General features: G+C 40.0%; 1 protein-coding gene across 5 annotated transcripts in view; it reads left to right on the top strand.

Annotated features, from left to right (window-relative positions):
* Positions 1-12,182, top strand: part of PHKA2 (phosphorylase kinase regulatory subunit alpha 2) — a 94,207-nt gene that overhangs the window by 21,369 nt on the left and 60,656 nt on the right. For all 5 annotated transcript variants that reach the window (XM_043458426.1, XM_043458427.1, XM_043458424.1 and 2 more), the window contains one exon: positions 10,230-10,388. In XM_043458426.1, coding sequence (XP_043314361.1) covers positions 10,230-10,388 — 159 coding nt within the window. The remainder of the gene's footprint in view (positions 1-10,229; positions 10,389-12,182) is intronic.

Here is a 12,182-nt window from a genome sequence, read left to right as displayed (position 1 = left end):
AGAAGAAGACAAAAGAAAGGCCATGAGAAAATACTCGAGGAGATAATAGCTGAAAACTTCCCTAAAATGGGGAAGGAAATAGCCACCCAAGTCCAAGAAACCCAGAGAGTTCCAAACAGGATAAACCCAAGGCGAAACACCCCAAGACACATATTAATCAAACTAACAAAGATCAACCACAAAGAACAAATATTAAAAGCAGCAAGGGAAAAACAACAAATAACACACAAAGGGATTCCCATAAGGATAACAGCTGACCTATCAATAGAAACCCTCCAGGCCAGAAGGGAATGGCAGGACGTCCTGAAAGTAATGAAAGAGAATAACCTACAACCTAGATAACTGTATCCAGCAAGGATCTCATTCAGATATGAAGGAGAATTCAAAAGCTTTACAGTAACAAAAGCATGGAGAGAATTCAGCACCACCAAACCAGCTTTTCAACAAATGCTAAAGAATCTTCTCTAGATAGGAAACACAGAAAGGTTGTATGAACGTGAACCCAAAACAACAAAGTAAATGGCAACGGGACCATACCTATCAATAATTACCTTAAATGTAAATGGGTTGAATGCCCCAACCAAAAGACAAAGACTGGATGAATGGATACAAAAACAAGACCCCTATATATGCTGTCTACAAGAGACCCACCTTGAAACAAGGGACACATACAGACTGAAAGTGAAAGGCTGGAAAAAAATATTTCATGCAAATGAAGACCAAAAGAAAGCAGGAGTCGCAATACTTCAATATCAGATAAAAATGACTTTCAATAAAGGATGTAAAGATACAACGAAGGACACTACATAATGATCAAGGATCAATCCAAGAAGAAGATAAACAATTATAAATATATATGCACCCAACAATAGGAAGCACCCAATATGTACGGCAAACGCTAACGAGTATGAAAGAGGAAATTGATAGTAACACAATAATAGTGGGAGACTTTAATACCCCACTCACAACTATGGATAGATCAACTAAACAGAAAATTAACAAGAAAACACAAACCTTAAATGACACAATGGACCAGCTAGACCTAATTGATATCTATAGGACATTTCACCCCAAAACAATCAACTTCACCTTTTCTCAAGTGCACACGGAACCTTCTCCAGAATAGATCACATCCTGGGCCATAAATCTAGTCTTGGAAAATTCAAAAAAATTGAAATCATTCCAGTCATCTTTGCTGACCACAGTGCAGTAAGATTAGATCTCAATTACAGGAAAAAAATTGTTTTAAAACTTCAAACATATGGAGGCTAAATAACACGGCTTCTGAATAACCAACATCATAGAAGAAATCAAAAAAGAATCAAAAATATGTATAGAAATGAATGAAAATGAAAACACAACCACCCAAAACATATGGGACACTATAAAAGCAGTGCTAAGGGGAACGTTCATAGCATTACAGGCTTACATCAAGAAACAAGAAAAAAAACAAATAAATAACCTAACTCTACACCTAAAGCAATTAGAGAAGGAAGAAATGAAGAACCCCAGAGTTAGCAGAAGGAAAGAAATCTTAAAAATCAGGGCAGAAATAAACGCAAAAGAAACTAAAGAGACCATAGCAAAAATCAACAAAGCTAAAAGCTGGTTTTTTTTTGAAAAAATAAACAAAATTGACAAACCATTAGCAAGACTCATTAAGAAACAAAGAGAGAAAAACCAAATTAACAAAATTATAAATGAAAATGGAGAGATCACAACAGACAACATTGAAATACAAAGGATCGTAAGAGACTACTACCAGCAGCTCTATGCCAATTAAAAGACACTTGGATGAAATGACAATTCTTAGAAAAGTATTACTTTCCAAAACGAACCCCAGAAGAAATAGAAGATCTTAAACAGACCCATCACAAGCAAGAAATGAAACTGCATCAAAAATCTTCCAGGCAAACAAAGCCAGGAACCAAGGATGGGCTTTCACAGCTGAATATCTACCAAAAAATTTAGAGAAGAGCTAACACCTATCTTACTCAAACTCTTCCAGAAAATTGCAGATGAAGGTAAGCTTCCAAACTCATTCTATGAGGCCACCATCACCCTAATTCCAAAACCAGATAAAGATGCCACAAAAAAAGAAAACTGCAGGCCAATATCACTGATGAACATAGATGCAAAAATCCTTAACAAAATTCTAGCAAACAGAATCCAACAACATATTAAAAAAATCATACACCATGACCAAGTGGGCTTTATCCCAGGAATGCAAGGATTCTTTAATATCCGCAAATCAATCAATGTAATACACCACATTAACAAATTGAAAGATAAAAACCATATGATTATCTCAATAGATGCAGAGAAAGCCTTTGACAAAATTCAACACTCATTTATGATTAAAACTCTCCAAAAAGCAGGAATAGAAGGAACATACCTCAACATAATAAAAGCTATATATGACAAACCCACAGCAAGCATCACCCTCAATGGTGAAAAATTGAAGGCATTTCCCCTGAAATCAGGAACAAGACAAGGGTGCCCACTCTCACCACTACTAGAACATTTTTATCAGTACCCAAAATGGGAGATCCCATCCCATAAGCAGTCCTCCTCCCCCAGCTCGTTAGCCCCAGATTAGTGGAAGACACTAATCTGCTTTTTTACCTTATGAATTTGTCTCTGCTGGACATCTCAAATAAATGGAATCATATAATACATAGCCTACCAGGCCTGGCTTTTTCACTCAGCATATTTTTGAGATTCATCCATCGTGTAGCAAGCATCAGTGCCTCATTCCTTTTCATAGCTGAGTAATATTCCATTGTGTGGTTTGACCACATTCTGTTTATTCATTCACACATTGATGATATTTAGGTTGTTTCTGCCCTTTGGCTGTGTGAATAGTGTTTCTGTGGATATTTGTATACAAATATTTGATTGAATTATTTTTATTTCTTTGAGGGTATATTCCCAGTAGTGAAATTGCTGGGTCATAGAGTGATTCCGGATTTAATTTTTTTGATGAACCACCAGACTGCTTTTCATACTGTGTGTTTAACACAGGTCTGTGTGATTGTTCTGTAGGTACAAGTTTTCTGTAACTTGGCTTTTTTACTCATTATTTTGGAGTAATATTCATGTTAGTTTATATAGCTCAAGGTTTCTTAACCTTGGCAGTGTTGAAACTGGGGACTGATGGATCATCTTTTGTGTTGGGGCTATACTGTACTTTATGTGTTCAACCATGTCCAACTTTCTGCAGCCCCATGGACCATAGCCCACCAGGTTCCTCTGTCCATGGAGTTTTCCAGACAAGAATACTGGAGCATGATGCCATTTCCTCCTCCAGGGGATCTTCCTGACCCAGGGATCAAGCCCACGTCTCTTGCATCTCCTGCTTTGGCAGGTGGGTTCTTTACCACTAGTGCCACCTGAGAAGATTAGCATCCTTGATATCTACCCACTGGATGCCACTCCAGTCTTGACAAAATTGCCTCTGCTGCTGCTGCTGCTGCTAAGTCGCTTCAGTCCTGTCCTACTCTGTGCGACCCCACGGACGGCAGCCCACCAGGCTCCCGTCCCTGGGATTCTCCAGGCAAGAATACTGGAGTGGGTTGCCATTTCCTTCTCCAGTGCATGAAAGAGAAAAGTGAAAGTGAAGTCGCTCAGTCGTGTCAAACTCTTCGCGACCCCATGGACTGCAGCCTACCAGGCTCCTCCGTCCATGGGATTTCCCACGCAAGAGTACTGGAGTGGGTTGCCATTGCCTTCTCTGAAAATTGCCTCTAGATATTGCCAAATGTCACCTTGGGGACAAAATCGCCTGTAGGTGAGAACCACTGCTATAGAAACACCTCATTTTTATAAAATCAATTTAATAAAATGGTTTCACAAATATAGGCAGTATACATTCATCTGTTAGATATCTCAGTTTGCTTCTAATTTTTCTCCATTATTAGGAATAATGCAGGACATATCTTTGTACATCTTCTACTACAAACAGGCACTATCTAATTCAAATGCAAACCAAATGGTCAGATGATCATGTCATAGGAAATATGAATCTTAAATTTTTTATTATTTTTTTTAATTTTTTTTTATTAGTTGGAGGCTAATTACTACACAACATTTCAGTGGGTTTTGTCATACATTGATATGAATCAGCCATAGATTTACACGTATTCCCCATCCTGATCCCCCCTCCCACCTCCCTCTCCACCTGATTCCTCTGGGTCTTCCCAGTGCACCAGGCCGGAGCACTTGTCTCATGCATCCCACCTGGGCTGGTGATCTGTTTCACCATAGATAGTATACATGCTGTTCTTTTGAAATATCCCACCATCAACTTCTCCTACAGAGTTCAAAAGTCTCTTCTGTATTTCTGTGTCTCTTTTTCTGTTTTGCATATAGGGTCATCATTACCATCTTTCTAAATACCATATATATGTGTTAGTATGCTGTAATGTTCTTTATCTTTCTGGCTTACTTAACTCTGTATAAGGGGCTCCAGTTTCATCCATCTCATTAGGACTGATTCAAATGAATTCTTTTTAACGGCTGAGTAATATTCCATGGTGTATATGTACCACAGCTTCCTTATCCATTCATCTGCTGATGGGCATCTAGGTTGCTTCCATGTCCTGGCTATTATAAACAGTGCTGCGATGAACATTGGGGTGCACGTGTCTCTTTCAGATCTGGTTTCCTCAGTGTGTATGCCCAGAAGTGGGATTGCTGGGTCATATGGCAGTTCTATTTCCAGTTTTTTAAGAAATCTCCACACTGTTTTCCATAGCGGCTGTACTAGTTTGCATTCCCACCAACAGTGTAAGAGGGTTCCCTTTTCTCCACACCCTCTCCAGCATTTATTGCTTGTAGACTTTTGGATAGCAGCCATCCTGACTGGCGTTAATGGTACCTCATTGTGGTTGATTTGCATTTCTCTGATAATGAGTTGATGTTGAGCATCTTTTCTGTGTTTGTTAGCCACCTGTATGTCTTTCTTTGGAGAAATGTTCTGTTTAGTTCTTGACCCAATTTTTGCTATTGTGTTTTTTATTTGTCTGGATGGAGCTGCATGAGCCTACTTGTATATTTTGGCGATTAATTTTTGCAGGTTGCTTTGCCACTATATTTTTCCCATTCTGAGGCCTGGCCTTTTCACCTGCTATAGTTTGGTAGTTTGGCCATAACAATAGTAATTCTTCCAATTCAAGAAATGTGATATCCTTCCATGATATTTAAATCATGCTTCCATTCCTTATCAATGTTTATAGTTCTCGGCATGTAAAATTTTTCACCTCCTGGTTAGGTTTATTCGTAGGTATTTTTTTGTTGATTTAAGAGAGATTGTTTTTACTTTCCATTTGTGATATTTCATTGTAGTGTTAAAGAAATGCAACTATTTCTGTATGTTAATCTTGTATCCTGCTATCTTGCTGAAATTGTTTATTCTGGTAGTTTTTGTGTGGAGTCTTAAGGGTTATATGTATATATATATATAAAATCATGTCATCTGCATATAATGACAATTTTATCTCTTCTCTTCCAATTTGGATATTTTTACTTCTCTTTCTTGTCTGATTTCTGTGGCTAGGATTTCTAGTAATATGTGAATAGAGTGGGCATGCTTGTCTTCTACCAGATTTTAACAAGGCTTTCAGCTTTTCACCATTTTTATGTTGGCTTTGGTCTTGTCATCAATAGCTTTTATTGTGTTGAGATATGTTCCCTCCATATCCACTTTGGTAAGAGTGTTTAACTTGAATGGCTGTTGAATTTTGTCAAATGCTCTTTTGGCATCTATTGAGATGATCATGTGGTTTGGCATTATTTTCTTTTTTCTTTTAGCCATTCAGTAGGTGTGTAGTGGTATCTCACAGTTGTTTTAATTTGAATTTCCTTAACAGCTAATGTTGGCCTTCTTTTTATTGCTTCTTTTATTTATGTATCTGTATATATTCTTTGGTGAAGTGTCTATTCAAGGTTTTTTTTAAACCAGTTTTTCAATAGTTGTTTTCTTACTATTGAGTTTTGAGTGTTCTTTCCTTTTTTTTGAGAGAGAGAGAGTTCTTTCTATATTCTATATTCTTGTTGAGTAAGTGACATGCAAATAGTTTCTCCCAGTCTATAGTTTGTCTTTTTATCTCTCAAATGTCTTTCACAGAGCAAAAGTTTTTAATTTTGAAAGAGTTAAGAGCTCAGTTTATCAACTTTTCTTCTATACATGGTACTTTTCGTATCATGGCTTATTCTACCTAATTGTAAGTCCTGAAGATTTTTCTTCTGTGTTTTTCTTTTAAAGTTTAATAAGTGTACATTTTACATTTAGATCTGTGATCCATTTCAAGTTAACTTTGTGTAAGAGGTGAGATTTAGATTGAGGTTCATTTTCTTGCATGTGGATGTTTGAATGTTCCAGTATACTTTGTGTTTAGACATTTGTCATATTTGTTTGCTTCTACTTCCAGTGTCTATTCTGTCCTAGTCACTATGTGTGTATCCCTTTGCCTCTTGTCTAGGTCCATACACATGTAGGATTATTATGTCTTCAGAGTGAACTGACTCTTTCATTATTATGTAACATCCCTCTGTATCCCTGGTCATTTTCTTTGCTGTGATGTCTGCTTTGTCTGACATTAATGTCTCAATTCTTTCCCCCTCTTCTAGCTACTTTAAAGAGTGAAGTGAAGTGAAAGTTACTCAGTCGTGTCTGACTCTTTGTGACCCCATGGACTATTATAGACAGTGGAATTCTCCAGGCCAGAATACTGGAGTGGGTAGCCTTTCCCTTCTCCAGAGTATCTTCCCAACCTAGGGATCAAGCCCAGGTCTCCCACATTGCAGACAGACTCTTTACCAGCTGAGCCCCAAGGGAAGCCCCAAACCCTAAAGAGTAGAGTTTCAGTTTATTACTTTAACACTTTTTCATAAGTCCAAAAGCAAAAGGCCAGTAATTTATTACCATATTAATCTCTGAGCACTTTAGATTCAGTAATTGGTGAGCTGTGGAAGACAGAAGAGTTTCCTGTGCTTCACAGCTGGCAGGTGAGGGCATCAAGACAGCACAGTTGTTCAGTTATCCACGTAATGGTTGTTCATTTATCTGCTTCTCATCTCTGGGAGAGGCTTCCAACATCCCTATCCTGTTGAACTTAGGAATGGTCATGTGACTTGCATTCATCACTGAGATGAGAGAGGAGGTGGTATGTGTCAGTTCTGGTGAACACCTATAAGAGGCAGCTCATAGGTCACTGTGTCTTTCTTCTCTGCTATGAGATGGGCAGTGTTGTGGGGCTTAGCCTGGTTCCTAGCAGCAGGATAGCACAGAGCAGAACCACAGGTGTACATGGATGGACACAAGGCATGGATGAGAAAGACAAGCCGCCAATATTTTATTCTTGTTTGTGACTGCAGTATAGGGGTCAAGCCCTGGGCCCAACCCATTCTAGGCCTCAGGGCCCTTCCTTTTTTTTCTTCTTTGATAAATAGGAATCAGGAATAGCACTTCCCCTAAATAGAAATGAAAAAATGTTGGAGAGGGGCCTACAAATGACTGGATTTGAAAGATAAGCTATCCACTTGTTCGCCCTTTGCTTTTGCTGAAAGCACAGTTTATGTTTGGCTCATCTGTGTTGGTCCACCTCTTCTACAGTTAAGGGATGTTATTGTCAGTTCTCCTGCAGGAAGAGTGCTAAGTCTCAGCACAGGTTTGTGCTACTGCACTGGGACACTACCATTGACTCTTTGCAGCTCTCCTTGTAGCTTCTCCCTCCTCTTCCTTAATGGTGCTCCCATTCTTGAGCACTCTGCCCACATGACCTAATTATCTCCCAGAGGCCCCACTTGCAAATACTGTCACACTGGGAATTAGATTTCAACATATTAATCTTGGGGAGACCAGGCTTTCATTTCCCAATAGTAAGTACTCCTTTTGCTGAGTGCAGCAGTACCCTAATGTAACATGGCTTATATGTGCAGTTTTGAATATGGGGATCCCCTGAAACACCCCAACTGCTTCTCTGTAGTGGAATGAGGCTCAGACAGTCTAGTTCCACTTCAGCAGTTAAACTCAAACTAAAGAATCAAAAGAGGTGACTTTCAGGTAACAGGACAGTGACATTTCATAATCCAAACCACACTTGGCACTCTGTGTAGGTGGTCACTGCTGTGTCATTGGAAGGTTGTTTGTCTCAGAATTGACTCATGGTTGATAGGTACGCCAGGGAGGGGCCGAGTTCTTTCTCTGGATCTCCTGATGGCCCCAGAACAGATAAAAATGCTTATGATATGCCTTGTTTGTGCCAGTAATTTTTTAAAAAAGAACTTCAGGAGTCCACTATTGGGAAAAGACTTGTACCTTCCTTTAGCCATTCCTACAGTTCACTTCTGGTTGATTTTTGATATCATTGGTTTATAGTTGTTGGCTGTAGAACAATACCAATACATGGAATGCTGCTTTCCCTAAAGGAGTCTCAGTTGTGTTTTAGATGTTTTTGAAGAGGGCATAGATTAGTTAAAAGAGAAAGTCAAATATTTAATTCCTTAGGTGGGACTATCTGAAACTATGCCAATATTTTTTTACCTAGTTACCTTGGCATTCACTTTGAAAGTACTCAACAGAGTTTTTTTTTCTTGCTTTTTTGATTTCATTTGTTTTCATTTTGGCTGTGCTGGGTCTTCGTTGCAGCACACTGGCTCTTTGTTGCACCACATGGGCATTTTTTCTAGTTGCAGAATGACTGGGCTTCTCTGGTTATAGTGCACGGCCTTCTCTTGTTGCAGAGTACAGGCTCTAGAGCATGAGGATTTCTCTAGTTGCGGCGTGCAGAGTTAATTGCCCTGTGGGCATGTGGGATCTGGTTCCCTGACCTGGGATCAAACCTGCGTCCCCTGCACTGGAAGGCGGATGCTTAACCACTGGACCACCAGGGAAGTCCCCCAACAGAGTTTTTTTTTTTAATGAGCCCTTTTGTAAATAATTTAGTAGACTTTTGAGTAATATTTTAAGCTGGCAAGGTTTCGATTGCTATGATGTATTTTATTAGATACATATTTCTTTGCATAATTTCAGGAAAAGTCAACAGAGGCTTTATATTTATGTGACTCTTCTCCTATGTTATCAATTTTATTTCTAGGCACAGAGTTTATTGGACTAGATTCTAAAAAAAATAGCTTTATTGAGATATAATTTACTTACCATACAATTTATCTAGCATGTATAATTTAATGATTTTTTAGCATATTCACAGAGTTGTACATCATCACCACAGTCAATTTTAGAACATTTTCATCACCCCCCCAAAAGGAAAAAAACCTGTTAGCAGTCACTCCCTCACTCCCTATTTCCTCCTACCCACTCCTACCTGCAGCCCTAGACAACTATTCATCTACTTTCTATCTCTATAGATTTTCTATTCTGGGCGTTCTGTACAATTGAAATCATACAGTATGTAGACTTGTAACTGGCTTCTTTTACTTAGCATAATATTTTCAAGGTTCATCCATGCTGTAGCCTGTATTAGTACTTCATTCCTTTTTATTCCTGAATATTTCAGGAATATTGTTTCAGGAATAATATTGTTTGGATCATGTTTTGTTTATCCATTCATCAGTTGATGGACACTTGGGTTGTTTCCTTTTTGGGGCTATCATGAATAATGCTGTTATGAATATTTGTGTACACTTTTTTTTGTGAAGGTCTGGCTTTTTAGTGACTCAGCTGCCCTTTTAAATACTGGTGATATCATAGCTCCATAGGACCCACCCCCCCATGGCCTCTTGCTTGGTGCCTCCTTTTTAAGGCAGGCAGTTTCCCCAGGCATACAGAGCTGGAGTGGTGGAGTGGGGCTCCTTGCTCTCATGTTCAGTACTTTACCAATTGGGGTGGAAACACCACAGGAGAGGAAGAATTAATTCCATACCACACAGATTTGTAAAAGCCTTGTAGGCTTTTTCTGTTTGCTGTTTCTTCTGTTTGTCACTTAGAACAGTATGGTCTCATCTGAAAGCAAAACAACAAGTACTACAAGTTAAAAGGTGCCTTAGAGATTTTTTTTAGTCTAATATCCTCATTATGCAGAAAACCAAAACCTAGAAAAGTGATGTCACTGCTCACCCAAGATCACACTGGTAGCAGGGCAAAGATTGGAACTCTGGGCTCTTCACTTCTCGTCCCAGTCCTCATTGTGCCCTGCTTGGGGTGAGAGTTCCTGGCCCAGGTGCTGGGTGAAAGGTGGTGCTATCATTTCGTGTCTCCTCTCTGATAGAATCCCGTCACGGGGCTGCTGTCAGCTAGTCATGAGCAGAAGGACGCCTGGGTACGGGATAACATCTACAGCATCCTGGCCGTGTGGGGCCTGGGCATGGCCTACCGCAAGAACGCTGACCGCGACGAGGACAAGGCCAAAGCCTACGAGCTGGAGCAGGTAAGTCTGACTGGCACCTCTGGCCTGGTGCTCAGCACCTTTTCCTTGGACTGAAAAGCCTACAAGGAGTAACTGTGTGCAAAACAGCCTGGTGCAGATGTCGGCTCCGTTTCTGTTCTAGGATATTTGGGGGAGACACTTTGGTCTCTCAACCTCTCATGGCTCTCCTTTTGAGATTTTTTTTCCCTCCATAAAAAAACAACAGTCACACTGAGTAGACATCCAAATTTCTAACTAACTACATTTCTCTCACACGTGCTGTCAGTTTTATACATAACTCATGTATGAGATGTCATTATAAACTAACATGATTGTTTTTAAAGCAGCATACTCGAACTCCACATTCCAAAATGTATGCTCTGTGGAGTTCTCATGTTGAAAGGATATTTATTCAAATAGTATTGCCACTACTTAAAACAGTTTTGCAAAATGCCTTTCTAGTTTGAGTCATTCCAAAGCAGTCTTATTAATTTGCAGTACCCTTTAATTTTGAACCACACTGGTATTGTCCAGTTTTCATACCCGTGTTATCATATGGCACAATGAAGTCCTTTATTGTTTTCCAAAATCAGAAACCAACATACCTACCAAAGCAAAGACTTGCCATCACTAAGTATGTAAGAAAATAATCTGCCCCTGAGCATGGAGGTATTTTCAGAGTGTTCTGAGTGATAGTGTTGAAGTAAGGAGTGAAGGAAAGTTACATGGCTCAAAATAGCCTGCAGTTCAAACTCCCCTCCGGGTCCTCCCCACCATTCTATGCAAAATAAAGAACTCTCTCACAGGAAGAAAAAAATAGACATTAAGGTTGATTACGCTCAGCTCCCAGCAGGTCCAGCCTCTGGCTGATCTCCAGAATTCCTTGCCCCAGCCGTTTAAGAGATAATTACTCCAAACAATCTTGAAGAAGAACAGGCCCCCTTAAGACAGTAGATTTCCACATATATGCCTATATGTACTTACTCTTTTCTTGGGTTAGGGCAGCAGGTTACTAATCTGACTGCTGCCCCTTCTCACCTCATTAAAGCTGATCCTTAAAGTGCCGGTCTCCTTCTTTTTCCAAACCTCACCTTATCTAACTCCCTTACCCTACAAGGAGCATTGATGTGTACAAGGAGCTTGAGAGCCTTTGGGATTTGTCTTTGATTGGCACACTGCTTATTGACCCACACAGCCAGTGGGTCATCAGTTCCAGGGAGAATCCTTGTGGCCCAATCATAAACCAAGTGGGCCTGAGTGGCAGGCGGCCTTGTCAGCAGTGGGGAAGCTGAGAGAGGAAGCCTGTGCGATCAGGGAAAGGGCCATTTGAATTTGACCAGACGTGCTGAGCCAGAGGTGAGATCGCCTAGTCTTGGCGCTTGGGGGTAGGATTTAACATGCGCACAGCAAGCATTGAATGCTCTCTCTCTCTCTCTCTCTCTCTCACCCACCCACCCACCCACCCACACCCCCACTACCTCTCTTCTGTAAGCAATTTCTGATTCTGGGTTAGTTGACTAGATTTGCCGCTCTATGACACAATAGAGAGGCACAAACAGACCACATTGTTTGATTTGTTGAGTGTGGTTAATAACTACAGGAGACGTCTCCCTTGATTATGGAAAATAACACTGGATCTTCCAATGATCCTCGACATGGACACTATTCCCTTTGGGGCTTAGGCAGTACAGCTGCTCATTGTGTGAGACTGTCCCATGCATTGCAGGACATGTAGCATCCTTAGTTCTTACTTACTAAATGCCTACAGCTCCCATCCCCATCAAGGTGACAATAAAAATGCCTCCACCCCCATAT

Source organism: Cervus canadensis, chromosome X (genome assembly GCF_019320065.1).
Source record: "Cervus canadensis isolate Bull #8, Minnesota chromosome X, ASM1932006v1, whole genome shotgun sequence".
Lineage (NCBI taxonomy): Eukaryota > Metazoa > Chordata > Mammalia > Artiodactyla > Cervidae > Cervus > Cervus canadensis.
Note: the sequence above shows the minus strand (reverse complement) of the source record. Positions and strands in the feature narration are given on the sequence as shown.